The sequence below is a fragment of the Sesamum indicum genome, linkage group LG9 (genome assembly GCF_026168435.1).
Source record: "Sesamum indicum cultivar Baizhima isolate 11 linkage group LG9, ASM2616843v1, whole genome shotgun sequence".
Classification (NCBI taxonomy): Eukaryota; Viridiplantae; Streptophyta; class Magnoliopsida; order Lamiales; family Pedaliaceae; genus Sesamum; species Sesamum indicum.
In genome coordinates this window covers 991,468-1,015,946 of record NC_142665.1, presented here as the reverse complement: position 1 = coordinate 1,015,946, position 24,479 = coordinate 991,468, and the positions used below count along the sequence as shown (strand labels likewise).

General features: G+C 33.8%; 5 protein-coding genes and 1 non-coding gene across 8 annotated transcripts; 3 read left to right on the top strand and 3 right to left on the bottom strand.

Moving 5' to 3' along the window:
- Nucleotides 1-598: 598 nt before the first annotated feature.
- Nucleotides 599-3,794, bottom strand: LOC105170041 (NF-kappa-B inhibitor-like protein). Of its 3 annotated transcripts, none has more exons than XM_088884460.1 (10): nt 3,563-3,794; nt 3,267-3,457; nt 3,052-3,147; nt 2,824-2,880; nt 2,633-2,713; nt 2,246-2,280; nt 1,888-1,977; nt 1,640-1,796; nt 1,284-1,488; nt 599-1,080 (listed from the first exon to the last, which is right to left on the bottom strand). In XM_088884460.1, exons 1-9 carry the CDS (start codon nt 3,684-3,686, stop codon nt 1,369-1,371), a joined length of 951 nt encoding a protein of 316 aa, XP_088740586.1. In that variant the 5' UTR covers nt 3,687-3,794; the 3' UTR covers nt 599-1,080; nt 1,284-1,368. The 3 variants fall into 3 exon arrangements, with proteins under 3 accessions (XP_088740586.1, XP_088740584.1, XP_088740585.1); XM_088884458.1 differs by having other exon boundaries at nt 3,052-3,159; nt 3,563-3,793; XM_088884459.1 differs by having other exon boundaries at nt 599-1,074; nt 3,052-3,159; nt 3,563-3,793.
- A 181-nt stretch (nt 3,795-3,975) lies between these two features.
- On the bottom strand, nt 3,976-5,120 carry LOC105170231 (uncharacterized). Its single transcript, XR_016067507.1, has 2 exons — nt 4,790-5,120; nt 3,976-4,470 (listed from the first exon to the last, which is right to left on the bottom strand). It is a non-coding gene; the product is annotated as an uncharacterized LOC105170231 (transcript).
- Nucleotides 5,121-6,149: 1,029 nt separating this feature from the next.
- Nucleotides 6,150-7,060, bottom strand: LOC105170232 (phylloplanin). Its single transcript, XM_011090904.3, has 2 exons — nt 6,787-7,060; nt 6,150-6,637 (listed from the first exon to the last, which is right to left on the bottom strand). The coding sequence occupies exons 1-2, from the start codon at nt 7,058-7,060 to the stop codon at nt 6,345-6,347; spliced, it is 567 nt and encodes a 188-aa protein (XP_011089206.3). The 3' UTR covers nt 6,150-6,344.
- Nucleotides 7,061-10,141: 3,081 nt separating this feature from the next.
- On the top strand, nt 10,142-11,588 carry LOC105170233 (F-box protein At2g27310). The gene has a single exon (XM_011090905.2). It carries the CDS (start codon nt 10,261-10,263, stop codon nt 11,275-11,277), a length of 1,017 nt encoding a protein of 338 aa, XP_011089207.1. The 5' UTR covers nt 10,142-10,260; the 3' UTR covers nt 11,278-11,588.
- Nucleotides 11,589-14,698: 3,110 nt separating this feature from the next.
- Nucleotides 14,699-15,855, top strand: PSAO (photosystem I subunit O). The gene is made up of 4 exons (XM_011090632.3): nt 14,699-14,889; nt 15,104-15,176; nt 15,316-15,495; nt 15,573-15,855. Exons 1-4 carry the CDS (start codon nt 14,790-14,792, stop codon nt 15,661-15,663), a joined length of 444 nt encoding a protein of 147 aa, XP_011088934.1. The 5' UTR covers nt 14,699-14,789; the 3' UTR covers nt 15,664-15,855.
- Nucleotides 15,856-19,205: 3,350 nt separating this feature from the next.
- LOC105170043 (trichohyalin-like protein) lies at nt 19,206-22,636 on the top strand. Its single transcript, XM_011090633.3, has 4 exons — nt 19,206-19,499; nt 19,887-20,350; nt 20,478-20,597; nt 21,153-22,636. The coding sequence occupies exons 2-4, from the start codon at nt 19,904-19,906 to the stop codon at nt 22,479-22,481; spliced, it is 1,896 nt and encodes a 631-aa protein (XP_011088935.1). The 5' UTR covers nt 19,206-19,499; nt 19,887-19,903; the 3' UTR covers nt 22,482-22,636.
- The last annotated feature ends 1,843 nt before the right edge of the window (nt 22,637-24,479 follow it).

The following is a 24,479-nucleotide window of genomic DNA, read 5'->3' as shown; positions in this document are numbered from 1 at the left end:
AATAATTATAAATAGAAAAATACAAAATTTCGTAAAGTTAAAATAGAAAATTAGACAAAAAAAAAAAAGAATTAGAAGTCAAAATGTAAAAATATAATTAACATTTTGTTATAAATTTTGTGCTTCATTTTATTGGAGGAATGATTATGGAAAATTAAAAGCATTTGATTCTCTGGATATTTATTGAACGGAAAAAACGAAGCAGTCTAGCCCTGTTTGAATGAGGCTTTGTTTTTAGAGATATTTTTTGGCTACTTCACTTTTTTATATTTTTGCTGTAATTTTATTTATTTTTTGGAAAATAGAGAAATAATGAGTTTAATTTGGAGAGATTAAAATTTATTCCCAAATATACAAAATTGGAATGAGACGAGTTGAACAATTATAACAAAACAAAAAATGAAAACGACAAAGCCATGGGTGTCTGCCTCGTCTCGGGCATTATGTGTATATACCAATAATATCATTCACAATTTAGTACCCAATTTCTGAATTCATTACACGAAAAATACTTAATCTTTTGTAATATTATTTAAGTTAAATCTATTGTAAAACTACAAAGCTATAAAGTATAAAACAAACACTCCCTCATCACAAATTTTCAGAAAAATTCCCTGTAGAAGTTGAATCATTCTTGAAATGTAGTAGCAAAAACATCGGTACGGTAACAAATTTAGCAAGTTGATGTTATCACTTGCAAGCCATTTTCAGTTCACAACAAAAGGGTGGTTGATCATGCCAATGAACTTCAATCTAACTAGGGTATTAATACATGCATGTTATATACATCAATCTGCAGCTCCTGCATCCATTCATCTCCACTTCTAGGGATGGATTCGAACAACACAATGCAGATAATTTAAGGATGTTAAGGGATAGCTTCGCGGACTTCTGTATTTAAAGTACTAGGCGAAAACATTGCAAACGTTCACAATCTTGACTTGGACAACTTGAGTGTTTATGTAGAATGCTGTGGTCTGCATAATTCCATACTCGTCAAAGCTCTGCCAATAGTCGTCTGGCCCTTTGGTTCGACTTCATCAGGCTTGATCTCTTGGTTCTTCCACATCTCAACTGGACCTTCATCAAAAAGTTAATGGTATATGAGGAATACAGCAAACTTCATAGCACCAAAAGTAAAACAAGTAAAGAAGAGATATATCTTTCTTCAAATAGGTAAATCAGTGAGGAAAAGTAGCATCTCATTTCTAATTGTGAGTGGGAACATATTGGACTTACCCTAAATATGTTCAAGAGAAAGCAGCAGAGGTAAACCATCTCACCTGTTTAACTAAGGACCTCTCGGGAGAATATAACTCGTCAAACGAACAAAAATGTAGTCAAGTCTTTATATAAAGTTCCAGGAATTCAGTCACTCGACCTGTCTGCATTCTCAGGAAAGATGAATTGAAGGTCTTCGTTGTCTCTATAGACTTGCACAAGTGCTGCCGCCTTATATGCAAACAGCCCAACCATAGCAGGCACAAGCTGGCAACAGCAAGAATAAATCATGAAGAATGAAATGCTTAAAGATTCCCATCTCTTATGGAGTGCATGCCAATCACAAAAATTGTATCTCGGCTCGTCGGCATGGATTCAACAAACAGTGCCCATCAATCCCAAGGATATTAAACATTACCTGGAAGTCAAAAATGTCGTGGGCAAAATGCTGGGACAGTTCCCACAGACCATATATTGCAGCAGGAATTACGAGCCTTGGAGATGAAAGAGCAATACTACTACCCTTCAGTGTTCTCTCAACAAAATCCTGCAGATCCTCGCTTCTTATTCCAATTCTGATATAGAACGCAAACATTAATTAGCACAAAGGAGGGAACAACTTCAGATGAACTTGAATTAAGCACCAGGAGGGAAAAGATTTAGTACTTCTTTGACTTCTTTTTGGTGAAAACTTCTGGAACTGCTTCTCTTGAGATGTTGTCCGCATGTTTGCATAGCAGTTGAAAGTACAAGCAGCTGAAGAAATAAAATTACCAGAAGTAAATGTTATGTAAACATGAAAAGGGATGATAACGTAATACTGCACTTCAAAATGCAATATGTTTCTTCTGTATATATCTCTGAGCGGCAAAGGAGACCAAACATTATTTACCTAAACACAATCTTCTTTACATCAAAAAAGCACACAGGAATTATAACCACATAAATTACATATTCTAGCACACTAATGGAATAACCATTTCGAACTTCTAAGTATGGGGAGAAGAAAGGTTTAGAACATTACCTGAAAATAACTCCTGTTGCATAGCTCACAGCAGCCTGGCCAACATAAAAAGTAGTAAGCATATCTAAGGTTCTAAAGATTCCAACTTGCTACAGATTGAGACACATAATACAGATACATAAAAATTATACGTAATTTGTGGCAAGTAATTTGATTAAAGTGGAGTTAAGTCAGAATAGTCTGGTTAAAGTTTCTCTATAACAGCTTTACAGCTTACAGGATCAGCTGTTTGGTCACGATGGTGACCATGAAGCATCACAAACACAACGGAAAATACAGATGCAATGTCATCTTGTATTTTGTTTTCCTCACTGCAGAAGCTTTTCCTTATTTTCCTGAAAATTGATCTGGGGTTCCACGGCTACATATGCAATTACTACAACTTACCTGGACAGACAAAGCTATGAGGCAATATCCACTGCATGCAGATCCTATGCCCACAGTCAAAAGAAGCAGCTCTCTCTTCAGCTGCATTTAAACAACAAATGTCAGCTCACAACTACATCAGAGAAATCATATGATCAAAGAAAGAATCTAGCAGAGGGTAAAACTGATAGCTGGAGTTTCAGACATCATACAGCCTCATATCTGAGAAAATTCAGCCTTTTCCTTCTCTCACCATCGTCCCGCACTTCCTACCATCATCCGCAAACAGCAACATCATCAATATCAAACTAGTTAGCCGGCACAAGAACTCGCTAATCTTAAAGTTTCTCTTTGTAAATCATCGAAATTAACTATTTTCTACTATTCATCGCACGACATAAACGAAATAAGAAAAGAGGTTGTGCAATTGAGCATACAACCTTGGAAGCCATCTTCTGATTCATCGGTGCCGAATTATCGTCACCCAACAGCCACTCATTCGTTCTTTTCAATTTCAAGAACCCACCTTCGCTTTCCTGCCCAACATCCTAAATGGTTGGAATACCATTACCAAAATGCACACACACATTATAAAAAGACGTTGAAAATTATTGAAAGAATGAAAGAGAAATTAGAGGCAAATCACTAACTTTACCTCCTCCAGTAACTGTGAGGCACTATTGAATTTCTGATTATCAGCAATTCCCTCAAACTCTCCAAGATTTTTGGAATTGGCAACCACACCCCTGAGCCAAAGTTCATCTGAGAGTTTCGCTATAAAATCTCCACTTAACTCTCTTTCTTTCAAGAACTCCCGCAATACATCATCTCCAGCAAATTCATTCACTTGCATTATTTAAAAAAAAAAAAGCCAACAATTATATTTTCTCATATGAGGTCCCAATTAACACCACTAGGGGAAAAAAGAGTTGAGATGGGCGCGGCGCTTACGGGGAGGAGGTGAAGCTTTGAGGGTGGAGAACACAGCAGGTACTCGGGAGCAATAACGACGACGTTTTGCGTAGTGAAGGACTGGATATTTTGGGGAAAATACAGTAGCTGAAAGGGAATTCATCTTCTTGAATTCTGCAGCTAAAGAGCAGGAGAGTCCGCGTCAACAGTTGTAAGATAGGCTGACGATGATGCCAGACCAAATCTCTTGTACGGCCAGTGGGGAAGCATTGAAATGACGGAGTTGCCCACCTTACAAATAAGTTAGAATTGTACGCGACTAAGCTCTTGCATTTTTCAACTTTCAATACTTATAAATTAAACCTTAAAATTATTAAATCATTTCTTAAAATGAACTCCTAAGATGTTGAAACAAAGAAAAGAAAACAAATTGGAACTTATTGATACAGCAATAAATTCGAATTATCAAAACCAAAATATACAAAATCTGTATGAATCGAACATTATACAAAACATTAACTCAACATTACAACATCAGTTACTAACACAATAAAGCAGTGACACTACATTACTATATACAAATTAACACAATAGCATCCTTTTATTCTCAGGATCATCTACTTTTGATGTAATAACAATATATGGACCATGAAATCAGGCTTGCAGTGTGAAACCTGTGGCAACCATGTAGGTGATCCACGCAAACCCAACTTGCACGCTCCTAACGAACCTCAAGCTGGATACCAGGGCAGCTGATGGCAGGGAAGGGTTGCAGGTGGACAAGGGCGTTCGAACAAAGAGGCGGCAATTGGAGACAACTGAAGCCACAATACTGGGACTGGGCCGAGGAAGCAGCACCACCAGATACACACCATTACCATTGGATGTGGCGTTTGAAGGTGAGTTGAACACCACGTCGTTGGAGCAGGCAACTTGAACCGCAGCATCTACACACAAAAATACAGGTCACCATGCAAATATTTGATGTTTACTATTTACAACACAGGTTGAAAAACTTTTCATGAATCGTAAATCATGCATGTACTAATTATTACACAGTAGTCAAATATTTTCGTTAGATTATTACAACACGCCTAGTGCAGTCATATTATACGATAAACTCATCCCAAATTATTCATTTTTCAACGAAAACATGTACAATAATATACATGATTTTGTAACGACATTGTATACCACTCAAAAATCAAGAGTTTTTTTTTTTTTTCGTTTGTATATAAATAGAGCCTCAAGAAATATAATGTATACTCGAGAAAACAGGGGTTGCAGTCTCATTGGGGCCAGGACTGCCATCTGCGGTGCAATACAAAGTCCCATTGACGTGCACTATTCCAACTGTATTTTGTGCCTCTGCAACTGACATTAATGCCATCGCACCAACAAAGACAAGAATCACGAGAGGTTTCAGGGCCATGATTTTGGAGAGAGGTAGAGTTGTTGAAGAAAGGTTTGGAAATTATGGTGCTTTGATTGTGTGAAAAATGCAGCATTTCGGGCATGCAATTTATAGACAGCAAACTCTTGTTGTCAGAATTGCTAAATCTTGAATTGGTGAAGTGTGTCTAAACTATGACCTTCAATTCAACGAAGAGCTGAAAGTCAAAGGAAGCAACTTGTTCAACATTTATCATCTATAGTACCATGTTCAATTTACATGATGGCCATAATACTTTGCCCCCACGACTTAATTAATCTTGAATTTCATCGAGGGATATATTTTATTCATAAATTCATAATATATATATATGTGTGTGCGTAACACTAAGATTATTATTGCATCATTTTCTAAAATTTAATTTGATAGTATATATTAACTATTAATACAACGACATTAATTCATGAAATTGTTGCATAAATGTCTCAGTATTATTAAAATTCCAATCTATTCTTTGTTTTCATGAAATTGACTGGATCCATAATGAGATGTGACCACCTTGATAGGAGCCGCCATAGCCATAGGAGTAGGGCTTTTGTCTTTTCAAAATTCTGATACAATAATATATATAGAGTCTATAAATGTGCATAATGACAATAATACATATTTAGTTAACATTCTTTGACTTCCCGATGGATGGAGCTGCGCCGCAATATAGGCATGCAGCCAGTTGTGCAGAAATACAGACAACTATACATATATTTCAGTTTGATTGTTGATTATGTGTAATTAAATCTTCATTGTCGACCAATGTTATTAAAATTTTGATCAGCACACATGAATGATGCAGGCACAATTTTTTCAAAGATACGGTATGAAATATCATACCTACTTTCTTCTTCTCGACGAATGTTATTAGAATTTTGATCAGCAGCACATAACACAAGCACGATTTTTTCAAACCATACCTACTTTCTCATTTTTATAATCCAATAAAAAAATAAAAAGAAAGAAATACAACTTGATTTCTACTATTGCACAAATTTTAAGAATAGATTAATTGCATTTTACCTTTGTGACACGACAGTGTGGCCTTATTTTTAGAAGTTCAAGTTCGATTGTTCTTTGTTTTTCCCCGAATTTTCAGATTTATCAGTTTTTAGTACAAGTTTTTCACTAAATTCAATTGCAAATTGACATTGTTTGTGTTCTTACATAAAAATAAGATGGTCATGTGAAATAATCCTCATTTATTCATGGACAAATTCTAGTCTTCACATTACACAGCTTGCTATGTATACCAACTATTTGCTCAAACACAACTTGACACTTCACAGACATAGTACAAGACAACATTAACACAATGACTACATGATCCTTTTATTCTTACAAGCAGCTACTTAATTGTAATAACAATCGTCTATCAAACTAATTTGCTTGGACAGCGAAACCTGCTGCAACCATGTAGGTGATCCTCCAAAACCCATTAGGCACGGTCGTGACGAATCTCAAGTCCGATACCAAGCCAGCTGAAGGCAGAGTAGGGTTGCATGTGGACAGAGGTGTAAGAACAAAGAGGCGGCAATTGGAGACGATTGAACCAACCGTGGCATTGGGCCGAGGGATCAGCACCACCCGGTAAGTGCCGTCTGTGTTGGAGGTGGTGTTGGAGGGTGCATTAGCCACCACATCGGCTGAGCAAGCAACTTGGAGAGTAGCATCTGCAGAAAAATGTGTGTTAAGAGTTGCATACAGCAAGATGGTCTACGAGTGCAATAAACATATGTAGTGCTTAAATAGGATTTCATAGTCTTGTCCTAACTTAATTATATATGCATAATAGGTCTGAAAAGGTATCAAACGTAATTACTAGGAAAAACAGGGGTTGCACTTCCATTGGGGGCAGGACTAGCATTTGATGTGCAATACAAAGTCCCATTGACATGCACAATTCCAACTGTACTTTGTGCCTCTGCAACCGACATTAATGTCATTATAGCAGCAAAGACAAGAAGCAAGAGAGGTTTTAGGGCCATAGGCATGATGTTAGAGAGATGTAGTTTGAGAAAAAAGGTTTTGGAAATTGGTGGTCCGATTGTGAGAAATAGATAGATAGATGATGGTGCAAATAAAAAGTGCTCCATTCTGCCCAATTTATAGGGACTAAAAGGTGGTGGTGTTTTTAGTCACAATTGCTCAATCTTGAATTGGTGGAAATCTACAAATAAAGAGCTGAAAGTCAAAGGAAGCAACTTGTTGAATCTAGATCATATACGGTAGCATGCTTGTTCTCAATAATATATATTATCTCCCTAATAATTAATATGCCCCATATTTTAATTTTGAATTTTATTGATTCATAATTCTCACTCTAGAATTCATAACATTGTGCTTTGATTTTTATTTTATTTTTAGTTGCTAAAATCCAAGGCTGTATTCATCATCTTTACTCGTTTATATGTATGTGGGCAGGTGTAAAAATCATTTATTTACATATGTGTATATATATATATCTCCGTGTATGTATATATATATGGTCTTATTTAGTTCGAAAATTGATATATATATATATAACATTCTTTGACGGAAAACAGCTTATATTTATATTATCCATTGTTTGCCTTTTTGGACTAAACCTTCCTGGGCCCAAAATGGTTTCTCAAGGCCTGTAATTGATTATACATTTGGACTGGTCCATATCTCTGGCCCAAATTGACGTAAAATTTGTGGATTTAATGACATAAAAGGGAAAACAGAAAGAAAGAACACTTCCCCATTAATAGTAGGGATGATGATGTTGGTGGCCCCAATAGCAATGTGATAGTCTGCTACTGCAAGTGTTTCACATAGTACACATACCCACACACGTGTCAGCCCGCGCTGATGAGTCATTACTGATTCACTCAGACTCAGCCCTTGGTATTGGAACTTACCTGACACGTACACAATTCTCATCCACCCCACATTCTGTAATCTGTACTGCTCCAGATATATCAAATATCAACAATTTCTGATAAAACAACAGGCTGTGCAATGGGACCATGACAAATTTGAGTCTTTGACCCATTGTTAACATCCTCGTAACTGATAATTTCATAATTAATTAATTTCATCAAAATTACCCACTTGTTCTAACATCTTATTAATTACTTCACTGCGTAATGATTGAATCAAACTATCCACTTCTCATGGGATTATGAGCTGGTTACGTTTGTTTGTCACACAGTTCAGTATGCTATATATCCCGACAAGGAATTGTAATTAATTAACTTTTGTAAGAAAAAAATTTAATGAAGTAAAATATCAGTCAAATTCAAATTAATTATACAATAAAACAGTGTATTATATTTATCGTACAATTAATATAAAATTTAAATATAATAATTTATTTGATGAATGAACGCAACCGTACATATATATATATATATACATCATGTTGATGGAAGAAGAACAAGTGGAATATCATCTCTCATGTAAGAAAAAGTAAGGGATAAGAAGAGTAGCTAAGCTAGTTGCAATCTCAAATTAAATGTCAGCTACAAAGCTTACGCTGTCTGCCGTCGCCCAATTTTGACTCTTCTTTGTGCACTGCATGCCCTTTTCTGATTTCAACTCTTTTACGAGATGAAATTGAGATTTCATGATTCAACTTAGTCTTATGCGTGAATTGTTGTATTCGTTGAATAATAGGTGTGTTATTTCTAAAGTAATAGTAGGTGTTGAATAGAGTTAGTTTATTCAGATTTTATTTATTAGAGTATAATTGTTGTAACGATTTTGATTAGATATTAATATCTGACAAAAATGATTGTAATCAATTTATTTTAATTAATAATAATTCATCACTTTTAGTTCAAGAAAACTCTTTGACACTAATTGCAGCAATTAGGGCGTAACCACTCTCAAACGGTGTATGTGTGTGTTGTGAAACATTTTAAATTTTACTATATTTATTTAATTTAATAATTCATCAATATTGATTAAAAAATAGTTATTTGTGAAAAGAAAAAAAAATAATTAAAACAAGAGTATTTGTAGAAACTCAACATTTTATCAACTAAAATAGTTACTCTAGGACCTCAAAACTTAATAAATGGCATACATAGTAATAACAATATAGTATTTTTCAAATATGTTGAAGGAAGAACTTTTATTGTGGGTAGAGGATTTTAAATAAATCGAATCGAGTTGAATATATTAGTAGTCAATAATGTTTTAATTTTTCATCGAACGGTAAAAATAATAAAAAAAAAATTCCGAATATATTTGAGATTGGGAAGACTATTAATTGAATTTAAGTTGAATGATGAGTAGTTTTTCACCAAGTTGAGGTAAATTGACTTGCGAACATATCATATTGTTCTTTCAATGATCGGATCCATCTTTCAAGGGTTTATCGAAAAAATTATGTTCATATTTTACTTATTAATTATATTTAATAAATCAAGCTCGAAGTAATTTAATTTATGTAATAATTAATATATCACCTATTTTATGGTACTGATCTATAGCTAATTAATTAATATTCCTTATGTATTGTTGGGGATAATCATATCTCCAAACGAGATTTAACTAAATAAATATTTTTCTTAATGATTAAATTTTGGAATATGATTTATTTTTTATTTTTTTAACAGAAGTTGGGTTTATAATTTGAATATAAACAGAAAGAGCCCCACAACACTTTAATTACCTTCCTTTACATAATTGAGGCCTCAAAATTATTTTTATCATGACATTATGTAATAATAAATGAATAAAGCAAAATAAAAAAACAAATACCAATAAATTAATCTTTTTTAAAGGATAATCAAAATATACAAATTCTATATATATATATATGATTTAAAAAAGAAAAACACTATATATAGTAATCTCTTAAATTGCCGTTTGCTTTCCAGATATTTTTATACAAAAAAATGCTGATATCACTAAAAAAAGATGCATTAAATACTTTTTTAAATAAATTTAGTCAAACAATATTTTGATTGATGGCCGTTAATATTGAAAAGAAAGAAATTGGCGGAATCACAATATTAATTATGCTCCATAACATAATAATAATAATTTATTTACTTGAATAGTATCTTTAATTATCATTTATTATGATGAACTAATTATATTAATTAATAATATGTTGAAGTAGTGAATTATATAATGTGTTCATTTTTTTTAATAAAAATCTAATTAAAAATTACATAGTTGGCGTAGCGTAGAACTCCAACATTGGACAGGAGAAATGTCAAAGTCAAGTTGTAAACTGCTATAAAATCCCTGTCTTCCTTATTACTACTCACTCATTCGGACACTTTTTTGCCTGCCCAATCCACAACGTTGTATATCCATGTCGTCTTCTTCTACCACCAGCTCCGCCGCTGGTCAGGGCGGAGGCACCACCACCATCATCACCGCCATCCATCCTGACATTATTCAATCCCATATCCTCAACAGGCTCGACGGCCCCACTCTCGCCTCCACCACCTGCGCTTCCCCTCAATTACTCTCTTTATGCAACGACGATTGCCTCTGGAAGGACATTTGCAACTCCACCTGGCCCTCCACCACCGACCCCCGTGTCCGCGACGCCATCTCCGCCTTCCCCTCCGCCCACCGCTCTTTCTACTCCGACGCCTTTCCCGCCCTCCGCCACCACCAGTTCCGTCGGGAAACTCATCAGCGTCGTCTGCCAGATACGGTTAAATTAATCTCGGCGGTGGATATTTACTACGAAGACAAGCTAATATACTCCAAAGTCCTGGTAACAGAGACGCTCTCGGCCTGGTTTCTGAATACGCCGTTCAGGCTGGAGCTTTTAGACCCGAAAGAAACGGTGCCGACGCCGTTGAAACCCGACGACCGCACGCTCATGGCACGCGCCGAGGAACGCCTGAGAGTTAGCTGGATTCTGATCGACCCCGACAAGAGACGGGCGGTTAATCTGGCGAGCCGGAAGGCGGTGGAGGTTCGTCGGCACTGGCTGACAGATGACATACAGGTGCGGTACGCCACAGTGATGGGGGACGGCGGCGGGGGACTGGTCCAGTGCGCGGTGGTGGTAACCTGCGGGGGGAAGGAAGACGGCGGGGAAGTGCGGGTGAGAGAGGTAAGCATGTATGTAGAGGAGATGGAAGGGAAGATTGTGGGTGGAAAGGAGAGTGTGGAAATTTTGGGGGCGGCGATGGAGGGGCAGCGGCGGCGAAGTGACGGCGAAAAGGAGACAGAGATATACGAGATGTTCTTGAGGGTGAAGGCAGGGTGTAGAGAGAGAAAGCAGAGGAGAGAGAAGGGTTTGGACATGGTGTGTATATCCGCCGGAATATTGATTTTCTTTGCAATTTGGATATTTTTCATGTGGAGATGATGAGTTAGTGAATAGTTACAGTTAGTACAGTTAAATGTAGGTAGTTAAAAGTTTAGGGGTGATACTTTGATATTCTCAAAAACTTGCATATAAATAGGTTTTTCGATTGATGGGGTGTTTGTAGATAGTATGTATAAGCTTGAAAACGAACCCATTATCTGTCTAAAGCTGGATTTGGATCAAGATATAATATCCTTGGTATTCATAGTATATTCTTTCCATAGGTAAGGAGTGGGACTGTGGTTACACCTTTTGGTAAGATTGTAAATTCATAATTTGTTATAAAAGATGATTTTGATTTTATATTTCAATTGGGTTTGTTGATGGACTCGTTCTTTAGACATTAAGTATATATAGTTCAAATCAAACAATACTTCATGTCAAAGAAAAAAATTTGTTACCATTTCAAGAAATAATTATAACATTGATCGTTATTCTCATGTTTTTCTAATTTTGTGAAAGACGAGTGTGACATAAGTATGTCCGTTGGATCTTCCCAAATTTGAGATGATCGGTATTGAAATTATCCAAATTCTTTTAATGTATATATCTTTATCTACAATGATGATCAATGAAGTCAAAACTATTTATTTTTTACTTTTTTAAAAATGTATCATCCCAAATTTGGCAGAAGGGGCTCTTGATTTTTATGTTTCAATTTCTCTGGTAAGTACAAGATTTAATTAATAATAAAGGGACGTGATTGTGCGTACATTTAACTTATTTAAGAATTAAAGTTGTTCAGTTGTCTGTTCAGTCTGTTTAATACATACTTAGTGATCTGGACGTATGAGAGATTTTAATTCAAATAAAATTTGATTGAATCTAAATTAATACAATTAAGTATAATATACTTATCGTAATTGGTGTATACTTAAAAGAAAAAGCGAACAGTCGCGTATTAAGGTAGAGCATTCTTTGCATATCTTATGTGATTATTTTTAGTTTTTATTACCAAATTGCCCACTTTGTTCATTTTCTATTAATTTTTAACTCCTTATAACTTTTTTATTTTTTATTTTTAATATTTTTTACTTTGTTAATTAGAGTACAACTTTGAAAATAAAAATTAATTTTTAAAAATATAGATTTGAGTGTATGGCACACTAGTAATGTGATTAATAAATGTTAGGCGATTGTTTTGTCACTCCATAAATGTTCAAACAGAAGGACGGCAATGCCCACCTCAAGAAACCTAATGAACCTTAATTTAGTCACCAAATTAATTACATGACCATAACAACTTGCATGCCGGGTTTGAACCGTATTAATATAGTTTATTTCTTTATCTATTTTATTTATAATAATTGTAAATGTATTATAAATTATAATCAAATAGTATTGGTAATTAATATATTGATTCATATTTATAATATAACTGTGTATGTAATTGTTGAGATATTAAATAATATTATCCTCTTTAATAATTTAAATTTTAAATAAGATAGTCTTTTAACATGGTATCAGAATCAGGCCAAATAAAAAATTATTCCCACCCATTTATCAAAAGAAAGATTCATGTGCAGGGTTAGCACATGAGGGGTTGTATTAGGATATTTAACATTAAATGTTCCGTTCTTTAATGATTTAAACTTTTAGGTAAAAATGGTCGCTTAATACATTAAAAAATGTTATTTACAGATTCCAAATGATGGTTTCTTTTGACCGGAGCATGCAATCTCTACATGCATATAATAAATATTTTTTATATATAAATAAAGTATACAAACCAATAATTAATCACATTTCAAAAAAGAAAAAACTTAAGTTAGTGTGATGACATCACTAACTATATATAATTTGTGAGTGTATATGGGCATATATATATATACATTTATATATACAATAGTATAGATAAATAGGTTTTATAAAATGAAATTTAGTTTTGAGCAGAAAATCTGAAAATTTTGGTTCAAAAATATGGAAATATCTGGAAAATTGATCCACAAAATCCACATATTGGGTCTATTGATGTCACCACTCACCATGTGGGATTCTTTCCCAACTATCTTTTTCCATCACCATTTTTTTTAATTTTTTTTTCCCATTCCTATTCTTAGTGGGACCCTTAATTTTTATTCTTTTTTTTTGTGATTTTTATGCAAACACCAAAAAAAAAAAAAAAAGAAGTGTTTTGTTGCTAAAGGATTAGTAGAAATTGCAAGAATTCTGATGTCTATATTACATCTGAATCAATATAGAGTGAGCAATTATATCCCAACCTAGGTTAAGACTCAGGTTTCTTAATGTATTGATGTAATTATATAATTACTGTTTAAAAAAAAAAAAAAAAACAATAAAGACTAGGTAGGAGAAATAGGATATTGTTTAAGTCATATATGCTGGAAGTGTATGCAAGTACATGGGCCCAGGCCCATTTTGAAACAAGTATTTGTTTATTAAGTTGTCGGATAGGCCTTTCCCATCAGCCCAAAAACAAAAATTCAAATTCAAAAATATAAAAATAATGTAAATTTAAGTGAAATGATTCACAAATATACGTATACATATAACTCTGTCCGTGCCGTGCCATGACATGACGTAGTAAATAGTACAAGATGTCATGCGATTAATTACTTGAATCAAATTAATTTTTCTTTTTTAAAAATTCTAATCTATGAAGTCCATCTCATCTCAAATAAACCACATAATGAATAAGTGAAATTGCAGTTATCATTGATTAAATTATATTATTATGAACAAAAAAATTTATTGTACTAATTTTTAAATAATCAAATATATACATTATTTTACTTCTTCTCTTAAAAAAAATTAGTCTCAATAGTAATTTTAATATTTTTTTAAAAAAAATTCAATTGTATATATTTTTTTCTCATGCACTACTCAACGTTTTCCTCACACCTTATTACACACAATTATAATTTTTTTTTTGCACCCATTACTCCATATTTTTCTCTCACCTTACTTTTTCATATATATATATATATATATTTACAAACTTTCATATTTTTTAAAAATCTACAACTAATTTTTTTTCCCTCTCACCTTACTATATATTTTTTCTTCTCAAAAACTCTTTTTTTTTTTTCATCCCCTCACATCATAATTATTTCTATTCATTAAATGTTTTTTTATCTTCATATCATACCATAGTTCTTTTTATATACTTGTAGAGACAGTACTTAATCAAAAAAATAAAAATTCTATATATATATATATATATAAATAACTTATTATCATATATATATAATTGGATAAAAGTAAATGGGGACAAAAACAGCAGCACCTGCTGCTGAGTCATGCAATGTATAGTTGTATATATATATCCTAAGGCAGCACCAAGACCGGCATATTATCCACTTAAATCCACATGGCAAAACATCATTCTTCCACACTCCAATGTCCAATCTCAACACTCCCCCAATCACCACAGATTTAGATTTGCTGATCAAATATCCCAATACTCAAATCCCACCCCACCACTTTCTTCCCTTAAACTCACAACATCTCACATTATACTCATCTCATTCTAATTCACCAAACCCACAAAAATGTCTGCTGCTGCTGCTGCTATGGCTACAACTCATGTTGTGGGATTGGGCACTTCAACCTTCTCTAATTCCCCAAACAAACCTCTAAACCTTTCTTCAGGTACCTATATATACTCATGTTGCAGTTTTGTCCCATTTCAGGATAATTGTTGAAATAACAAATATGTACATGAATAGTTGTGATTGTTTAGTATTTTTTTGAAAAATTGTAATTCTTTTGCTACATACTAGGTTGTTGTTTCTGTACATGTATCATGCACTTAAACGTCAATTATACATAAATATTGTTAAAATGTTGTTTAATTTTGGTTTAGGATTCTTAAAATCTCCGGTGACTACGAGGAACCCTCTAAGAGTAGCACAAGCCTCAGGAGGAAAATTCACATGGTAACATATATATACACATATACAAAATCATGACCACTATTTACTATATATATAGACGTAAATGTAATTTTGTTGATGAAATTAAACTCCAATTATGAAAATTTACAATTATATATGATGTGATATGATATGAATGAAGCTTCGAGAGAGACTGGCTGCGAAGGGACCTGAATGTGATTGGGTTTGGTCTCATCGGGTGGATTGCACCATCAAGCATTCCAGCCATCAACGGCAACAGCTTGACTGGCCTCTTCTTCTCGAGCATCGGCACTGAGCTCGCCCACTTCCCCACTGGACCTGCCCTCACTTCCCCATTCTGGTAACTGCTAACCAATTACCTTTTCCAATTAATTATAATTTAATTTAATTTAATTGTTTGCATAATAAAATTGTCAGGTTGTGGTTGGTTTGCTGGCACTTGGGATTGTTCCTCACCCTCACATTTGGGCAGATTGGGTTTAAGGGAAGGACTGAGGATTACTTCTAAGATGGATGGATGGATGACTTTGATGTTAATTCTGCGTGTTCATTATGTATCATAATATATTACTTTTGAGAATCATTTTTCATCCTAGTAATTTATTGGTATATATTGTGCACGCATTTTACATTACTTGTTGTTTGTGTTGTTAAGTATAATGGCCAAAATATAATAACCAGCGCAAAGTTTACATGCCAATGCCTGCTTCTTTTCAGAAAGTTATGTGTTTGATTCTATATATGTTGATGTGAGAACTGTCCCCAAATAATTTACGATTAATATTGAATTTTATTTGGATTCAAATTAAAACTATTTAAATATTTCTATTAAAAACAAAAAGCGCATTAATAATTAAAACCACTAAAGAAACTCATATGGAGCTCACCATACATGTATGACAATAATTGTATTTAAACATCATGCATCAGCAATTTCTTTTCTCTTGTTTTCAAAGAAAAATGTTAAAATGCTCAATATTAAAGAATTTTGCCAAAATTAGCCCAACTGTGTGCCCAATACGGCCCAAATTCGTCTGTAAGCCCAAAATTAGCCCATTAACGAATATTGGCGATTGGGGCTCAGTAAGATATCCACATTACCTTTCACTTTCAGCTTTCAAGTTTAAAGTGTATGTATGTAAGTGAATAAAATTAAGGAATTGTTATCCTCAAAAAGTAAAACATATTAATTAATAAACACATCATTAGTATTCATACAATTAATAAGTACATATTTCATTTTTGTTTAGGTAAAAAAATAAAATAAAAGATCACAATAATCATCGTATCATATCAGCTACTAATTAATTAGAAACTACCATTTTCAATAAAAATACGTATACATTATTTACACTAAGAAAAATACAAGCTTGATGCAATTTTTAAATTTTTAATGAATGAAAATAGGCCAATATTTTGCTTGATTTGAGCATGTTTAACCAAATAAAATAATCAAAGCATTAATTAATTAGAACAAATACCAAATCCCCCTTGTTTAATAGTTCAAATGATATGTTCAATAATTGAGGCACGTTTTAATGAGCTATTCAATGCCAAATTGGTCCTAATTAACCCACTCCAATTAATTCCCTATTTGCTTAAATTAATAAATATACATATACATGATCAATCTATGACCACAAACATGATGACAAACTCGCTAACATGTCACTTGGTCAACCAAGACTCACACCCTTCATCATGTGCTCCAACCAAAATAAATAAATTTAATTATTAATTATATATATATATATATATTATTAGGGATATTTCGATTTTTTTTTTAAAAAAATTATACTTATTGGGATATGAACGAGATAAAGGACAATGATTCTTGATTAATAGGAGGATCAATACTGGTTCTTAATTTTCCTAATCTATAATTAATGGATCATATTTTTTTAAAAAATATATCGATAAGTTTAAATCAATCAACATATTATAAATCGTGCAACAAAAATTTATATATATATATATATATATTTGAAAAAGTTAAAATTCTTACATGGAACATGTGATATCAGCACATTAACAGTAAGATTCATATGATATTAATTTGACTTAATATATGTCATTTAATATTTTTCTGGTGAATATTCTTTTCCAAAAATTATCATAAAAAATGAAAAAGGAATTGATATAGATATGTGGGGTGGGGTAGTCATGTGGGCAGGGGGCATGTGATAGGGCCCCAAATTATTATCAGTATGTGGGTGTTTTATGGAAATTTCTGATTCCCTAATTCTGAAAATAAAATAACCCTACAAATCCGTGGCATTTCCTCTTTTTTCAGCCGTTGATGGGCCCCCACCCCCACCCCATCCTCACCTTCAGTTTCCCCCTACTTTTCTTTCTGCCATTTAAACTTAATTATTGTAGTCTGCAATTATTGTGCCCCACCCTATTTATTTTCATACAACCCCCCTCTTCTTTCAAAATTTCTCATTTTCACCCCCTCGTTCCTTTAGTATTCTTTTATTAAAATGCATCGTCGATTAAGAAAGGCCGTGTCATATGTTACGGTCCTCTATAATAAAAATATCAACCAAAGACCCTAAATTATTTCATTTTTTTTTATATTTCTTTGTGAGGACTTTATAATTAAAAAGTATTTTTTTTCGTCTATGTTTATTCAATATAAATAGTACATATACTTTATAATGACAACATTAATTATGTTTAAAGGGATTTAGATGCATTGAATAATAAATAAATCAGAATGAGCTAAATATATGCACAAAGGTAGGCATAAGTCTTGGCAAGTTTCATATCCCTTTGCTTTCATAATTTTAAATCTTGAACCCTAAGTAAAGAGTCCACTCAACAAGACATAGGGATGGAATTCTTTCCAATTTTGGTAGCAAGCAAAGGTTAATTTGAATTTTGAACAAACCAATAAACAAATAAAAAAAAAGAATATTAAATTGATAATTGGAAAGAATAGAGGGGTTGAATAGCAAAATTTGTGGGGTATTGATCTGTGCATAAAACATGGGGGAAGCAAGCAAGTGTAAATGCAGAGAAGGTAAGTAGTCAAAGTTTGCAACTATGCATTTTTTACATATCACAATGCAAACAATTTGGAAATGCAACACTATTTGTTTATTAGTATGTAGGTGAATTATGTGTTTCTAACTACTACTTGCAATATACGTACATTACAAATAATTCTATAATTGTAATATACGTACATTGCAAATAATTTATGATTGTAATATACGTACATTGTAAATAATTCTATGATTGTAATATACGTACATTATAAATAATTCTATGATTGTAATATACGTACATTACAAATGATCAACATATTTTACACTTCACATATATATATATATTATTAATTAATTTTACAATACAGAAAAAGGTAATTGATCATAAAAGAAAAGAAAATTTTTTGAACCGGAATAATCAATGCATGCAGATTAAGTATTTATTTTCATGTACCAAATTGTTTTCTATGAATTAGATATCAAATATTGAATAATGATAATATTACAATGTATGAATATAACATAAAGTTTTAGTGTTGATATACTTTTAATTTTTTTTATTATATGGTGTTTTAGTAAAAATATTCCATCACACATTACAATATTGTGATTATTTATACTATTATAAAAGAAAACTCTTTGATTGTATCAATTTTAGATTGTCTTGATTTACCTATTATTTTATTTTTTTCTTTTTTTAAAAATATTTGATCAGATTAGTAATTTTAGTATTTTTTTAATAATTTTATAATTATTTATTTTGGTTTAACTATCCACTACCTCACATTTTTCTCTTACTTTATTTTTTCATAATTATTATAATTTATTTATTTTAATAATTTTTTCTTTTATCATCTCATACCAATTTTTTTTTTATATAGTGGCGAAAATTGTGTGGGAGGATGACTAATTACCCTCAAGTTGAATAATGGAAAGAGGCAATGGAATGGGAGTGGGTAAATCGGGTGTGGCGGTGATACAGGTATCCTATGGTGCTCAATGCTCACGTGTATGCCACGTCGTCTTCTTCTCTTTATATCACAAGCCATAACTCCCATTTCTCTCTCTCTCTCACCCTCACTCTCATACTTTCCCTTTTCCATGTAAAAGGCTAGCAGATTCACTTGTTGAAAACTCTTTCTTTCTCTCTCTCTCTCTCTCTCTTGAAGATGAAGCTTTGACAGTTGCCTCATTTCCAACTACTCTCTCACAATCACATGTTTCTCTTTTCTTTTCCCTCTCTGGAAGTTTGAAATCACGGCCCAACTTTACAAAGGGCTCAAATTTGCATGCCATCAATATCAATATCATCTCCCCCACTCCAAAAAGACACACCAAAATTAAATAACGGGTACGTACCTTCAAATCTTCCCAGTAGTGTTTAAACCCTTCTTTTTTGACTGCTTAAAAAGCATTTTAGAACAATCTTTGACAGTTATTCTCCAGCAAAAAGATCAGTTTCAAAAGAGGGGGTTGATCAATCAAAGTTGGTACTAGTATGAGCTCATTTTTGGCTTTAGATCTGTTTAAACTTCAAGATTTTTTTGATTGGAGTGATTCTTGGGATTTGCTTTGTGGGTGAATCTTGGCTGTCACCCACATATGTGTGTATATATATATACTGCTAAACAGTTGATTCTTGAAATATATATATATATATATATATATAGCATCCTAGTACTCTTTTACAATTGAATACCTGTACTGTAGAATAACGTTTAGTGTACTAAAAACATAGGTTTGTAGTTGTGGAGAATGCCAAGGCAAAACTTGAATGTGGATGTGAAAATTGGAGGGAGGAAATGCAAAGTGAGGAAGAGGGGTTGTTCCTCATCATCTTCATCATCATTAGTGCAGAATTACCGTTTAAAGCGCGCTTTTTTGGTGGGGAAAAGAGTGGGATCAACCACTCCGGTGCCAATGTGGAAAATGATGGGTTCAAAGTCACCATCACTGGAAAATGATAAGGTATTCAAGTATCTGGCTGCAAAAGGTGGTGAAAGGGCCAAAGAGTTGTCGGTGTCAGCCCGGAAACTGGCTGCCACTCTGTGGGAGATTGATGGTTGGCCTTCACCAAGAGGGAAAAGGGAGAGTTTGGAGGATGAAATGGGAGTTGTTAGGAAAGAAAGGAGTTTGCAGTCGTCGAAATTGGGATCAATGGTTCTTGCTTTGTCTGATCTGTTTCATAGTCCTGTTTCTGAGGTGGGGTTGTAATTACTTGGACATAATTGGCTTCTCAAGTCATATCAATGAGATATGTAGATGCTAGGATTAAATTCTGAAGATTGTATTGATGTTTCTTTTGTGCTCTTCGGTTTGCAATTTGCAGAGAATGGATCCACCTAAAGTTGGCAGCCATAGAAGGAGAGCATCAGCAGGTTCTCAAAAACTTCTGCAGGTTAATTGTGATCTTGGAGGGGCCAAGTCTCTCCATAATTGCATGGTGGAGGTAATTATTTATGATTAACGATTTAAAGCATGAAACTTCTGTTAGTTGGTTCAGATTTTTTTTCTTTCTTTGACACATATGTCTCAAAAGACAGTCCAATTTCAGAGTTAGATGAAATCAAGCATTTGATTGTTTACACAAGCAGAAAGCTACATTTTTAACGTTTAGAAGTCGTTTTCTTGATTTTTAGTATCTAGCTTGATAAACAGTTTCAAATTCTTTTTCCTGAATTAAATGTGTTTCTATTGATTTTAATGCGTTATTACTGTTGGAGCTACTGTTGCTAAGAAATGGACAAAATCCTACATTTCTAGGATGGAACAGAGAACATGGGCTTGGTTTTCTATGGCCACCACAAAAGCCAACATGTCATATGGTTGTCTCCTTACATATATCACTAAATACTTTCGACGTTTTCACTTGTCGTGTGATTGTTGACGCATTAGATGCATAAAATCCCCCACAAGATTCCGTCTTCTTCCTATCGACTTTTTCTTCTTTCTGGAAAATGATGTTCTCAAGAAGCTGTACTGTTAATTAACATAGTATATGCAGGTTGATCAGACACAAAATCCTGCCCGGAGTCCATGCAGACATATAATTGGAACAAAGAATCGTCTTAAGGATGTATACAATGGCCTTGTAACTTCCAAAGAACTGCTCAAAGTAATGAGTCGTATATGCCATCTTGAAGATCAGAACTCCACAAGCTTGTCCCTTTTCTCAGCCCTGAAATTTGAGCTTGATCGGGCGTGTATCCATGTCTGTAAACTAATCCAAGAACAAAAGGCAAGCCGGAGTGAGATTGAAGTTCTGTTGAAACAGTTTGAGGAGGAAAAGATGGTGTGGAAGTTAAAAGAACAAGACAGGATTCGCAGCGCCATCACATCTATAGCTGGAGAGCTCGAGACAGAGAAGAAGCTGAGGCGACAGACTGAGAGACTGAACAAGAAGCTGGGGAGAGAGTTAGCGGAGACAAAGGCATCCCTGTCGAAGCAAGCGAAAGATCTTGAGAGCGAAAAGAGGGCACGACAAATATTAGAGCAAGTATGTGACGAGTTGGCTAGAGGCATAGGCGAAGATCGGGCTGAGGTGGAGGAGCTGAAGAAGCAATCTGCAAAAGTCCGAGAAGAGGTGGAAAAAGAGCGCGAAATGCTTCAATTGGCCGATGTATTACGTGAGGAAAGAGTGCAGATGAAGCTCTTGGAAGCAAAGTATCAATTTGAGGAGAAAAATGCACTTGTTGACAATCTGAGGAATGAACTCGAGGCCTATTTGAAGTCCAAGACAGGTGAAGAACAAGCAGATGGCTCCCCAAGCTATGACAAAATTAAGGAGCTTGAGAAATATTTGAGGGAAACGTTGCCAGGCTCCTGCCAGTACCAAGACAAAGATAAAGAAGATGTCGTAGCACCAAATAAAGAAGAGGAGGGCGAGGAGGAAGACGACGATGATTCAGCTGAGAGCGACCTCCATTCAATCGAACTAACAGTGGATGATATTAGCAAGAGCTTTCAATGGAGTGATGCTATCAAGAATGAAACAAAGAAGAATTCAGTTGATAAGAGTAAAGGGAGAAAGCCCTTTCAAGAGAAAACAACAAAACCAACCATTTCTGATGGAATAGGATGGGAATTCACAAACAATAAACAAGAAAATCTAGATGTGTTTGACAGGAGAGGACTGTTTGAATTTGCATCACAGCCTTGGAAGCAGGACGTCGAGGACGAACTCGAGCGATACAACATGATCAAAGATCTCAGGGACCACATTGTCTCCGGTTCAAGAATGGTGTCGTCTCAAGACTTGGCCACTCCCAGCCAAAACGTCGACCAACCGATCCTTTCCTCAAAGGATCCTAATGGGTTGGTATGCCACGGTTAGCAAATTTACGCCTTATCTCGGTAAGGAGCAACTCTTTCTGGTTGCTAGAGTCGAAGAGTGTAAACAGAATTTTGTTTTTCATAGTTTACATAAAGTTAAAGTGTATAAAATTATGGTACATTCTGCTGGCAATGAAAGTGTTATAATTTATTTTATTTATTTTTGTGATATTCACAGCTTTTGTTCTTGATTCACTTCTCCAAAAGAAGGGAAATCAGAGAGACTCAGTGTTGAATTTCTGGGGCCATATTTTCAGTAAGAGTTGACTTGTTTGTGGAGAACTGATGTTGATGTCCCATAGTTGAATGCTCTAACCATGTAATGTTCTGATAATCTGGTACATGAACTAATTTTTGCTGGTCCCATTTCATTTAAGTGTCATAATACACCTGAATTATGTCAGCTTTAATTAGTGTGAAAGGGATTGCTCCTCACTCCCCAAAAGCTTTTCCACATTCTTCTCTGAGCTTCTTAGCTACAGGATTTTGTTAAATCCTTAGCTCCAAAGTCTGTAAGCACAACATGAATTGTGAATTTGAAATTGTTAACTCACATCATTCTTCAACTTCAAATACGAAAAACTTTCCCAACATCCTTTCTCGCTCTCTTGTTTAAGTCAAAGTGAATAGAAGTCGTCTTACTATTCAAGTGTCAGAATCTCATCCACCAAATAATACTAAATATTCTTTTCTATCTGCTTAATCATTTCAATTATCTTAACTTAAACAAACAAGAAATCTAATTCTAAGAGTTTATATACTTAAACTTATCTTTTCTGGATTTGTTACCGATGATCCAGATCACAATAAGCAAAAACAATAATTCAACATCCATTGTCCGTTTTGATCGAAATCCCATGAATTTGTCCACGCATCTAACTAGGGAGAACTAATTCTAATACTTAAAAGCTGCTCAAGCTCTTCATTTTATCAGATTCAGGATGACAGTATGCTCTGACCATTACCACGATTGAGCTTTAAAAATCAGAGCTTCCAAGGGCCACCACAAAATAAATAAATCTTATTCATCACATTCTTAATCCCATCAAATCTGTTCTCATACAAAGAACATGGTTTGTGTAGCAGCATATTTGACTGTGTTTCTGGCTGACACCCCAGAAATGTTGTAGGGATCATGTCCCAAACAATACTAAGCAACTATAATAACCTGTCTTGGATTATTTAGACCACATGCACTCATATCATTGCCAACTACAGCTGGATGCTAAGGGCTTGTAAATGGGACTTCCAAATCCCCAAAAACCATCTCAACATCTTCTTTTTTTATTCTGCAATTTGTTTATGGTTCTCATCATTCTTCTTACAGTAATCAGATGGATTTATGGTATTCATTCAAAGAATGATTGTCACAAGTGGAAGCATCATTTCAACTGTCTTTTCTCTTTGGCACTCGATTGAGATTTTGAAATCATTTTAGTGAAGTACAGAATTATAGGAAAATGGTATGCCCAAAATATTATATATTTCATCCACGACCTCTTGGTCGAATAGTTGAAATTAAGGTATTACAATTTAATTTGAAATTATTAATTCAAATTTCACTAAATGTGTAGATTAGTCTAATTTTATATGAGTTTATTATAATTTACTATTTATTAATTTTTGATTGTATTGATACATCAATTCAAACAATGTATTCTTTAGTTGTTCAAATTATTAAAATATTGATGTAATAATATAATTACTGTTTCTCTCGGAAAAAAAAAATCATATTTTTGTCCAAACTATTGAAACATTGATGTAATAATATAATTATAGTTTCTCTCCGGAAAAAAAAAACATATTTTGCAAATTGTTAAATGAGATTTCTTTGTTGTGTTGCAGTCGGTGAAATTTGAAATTTTCCAATTACTTTTTTTTTAAATTAATATTCTGCAAAATTCCCAGATGCTATTTGCTAATTTTTCACCATGTTTTTTGCAAATTTTTCCAGATGTTTCGCAACTTATAGCAAATTTTGGCTGAACATCTGTAATAA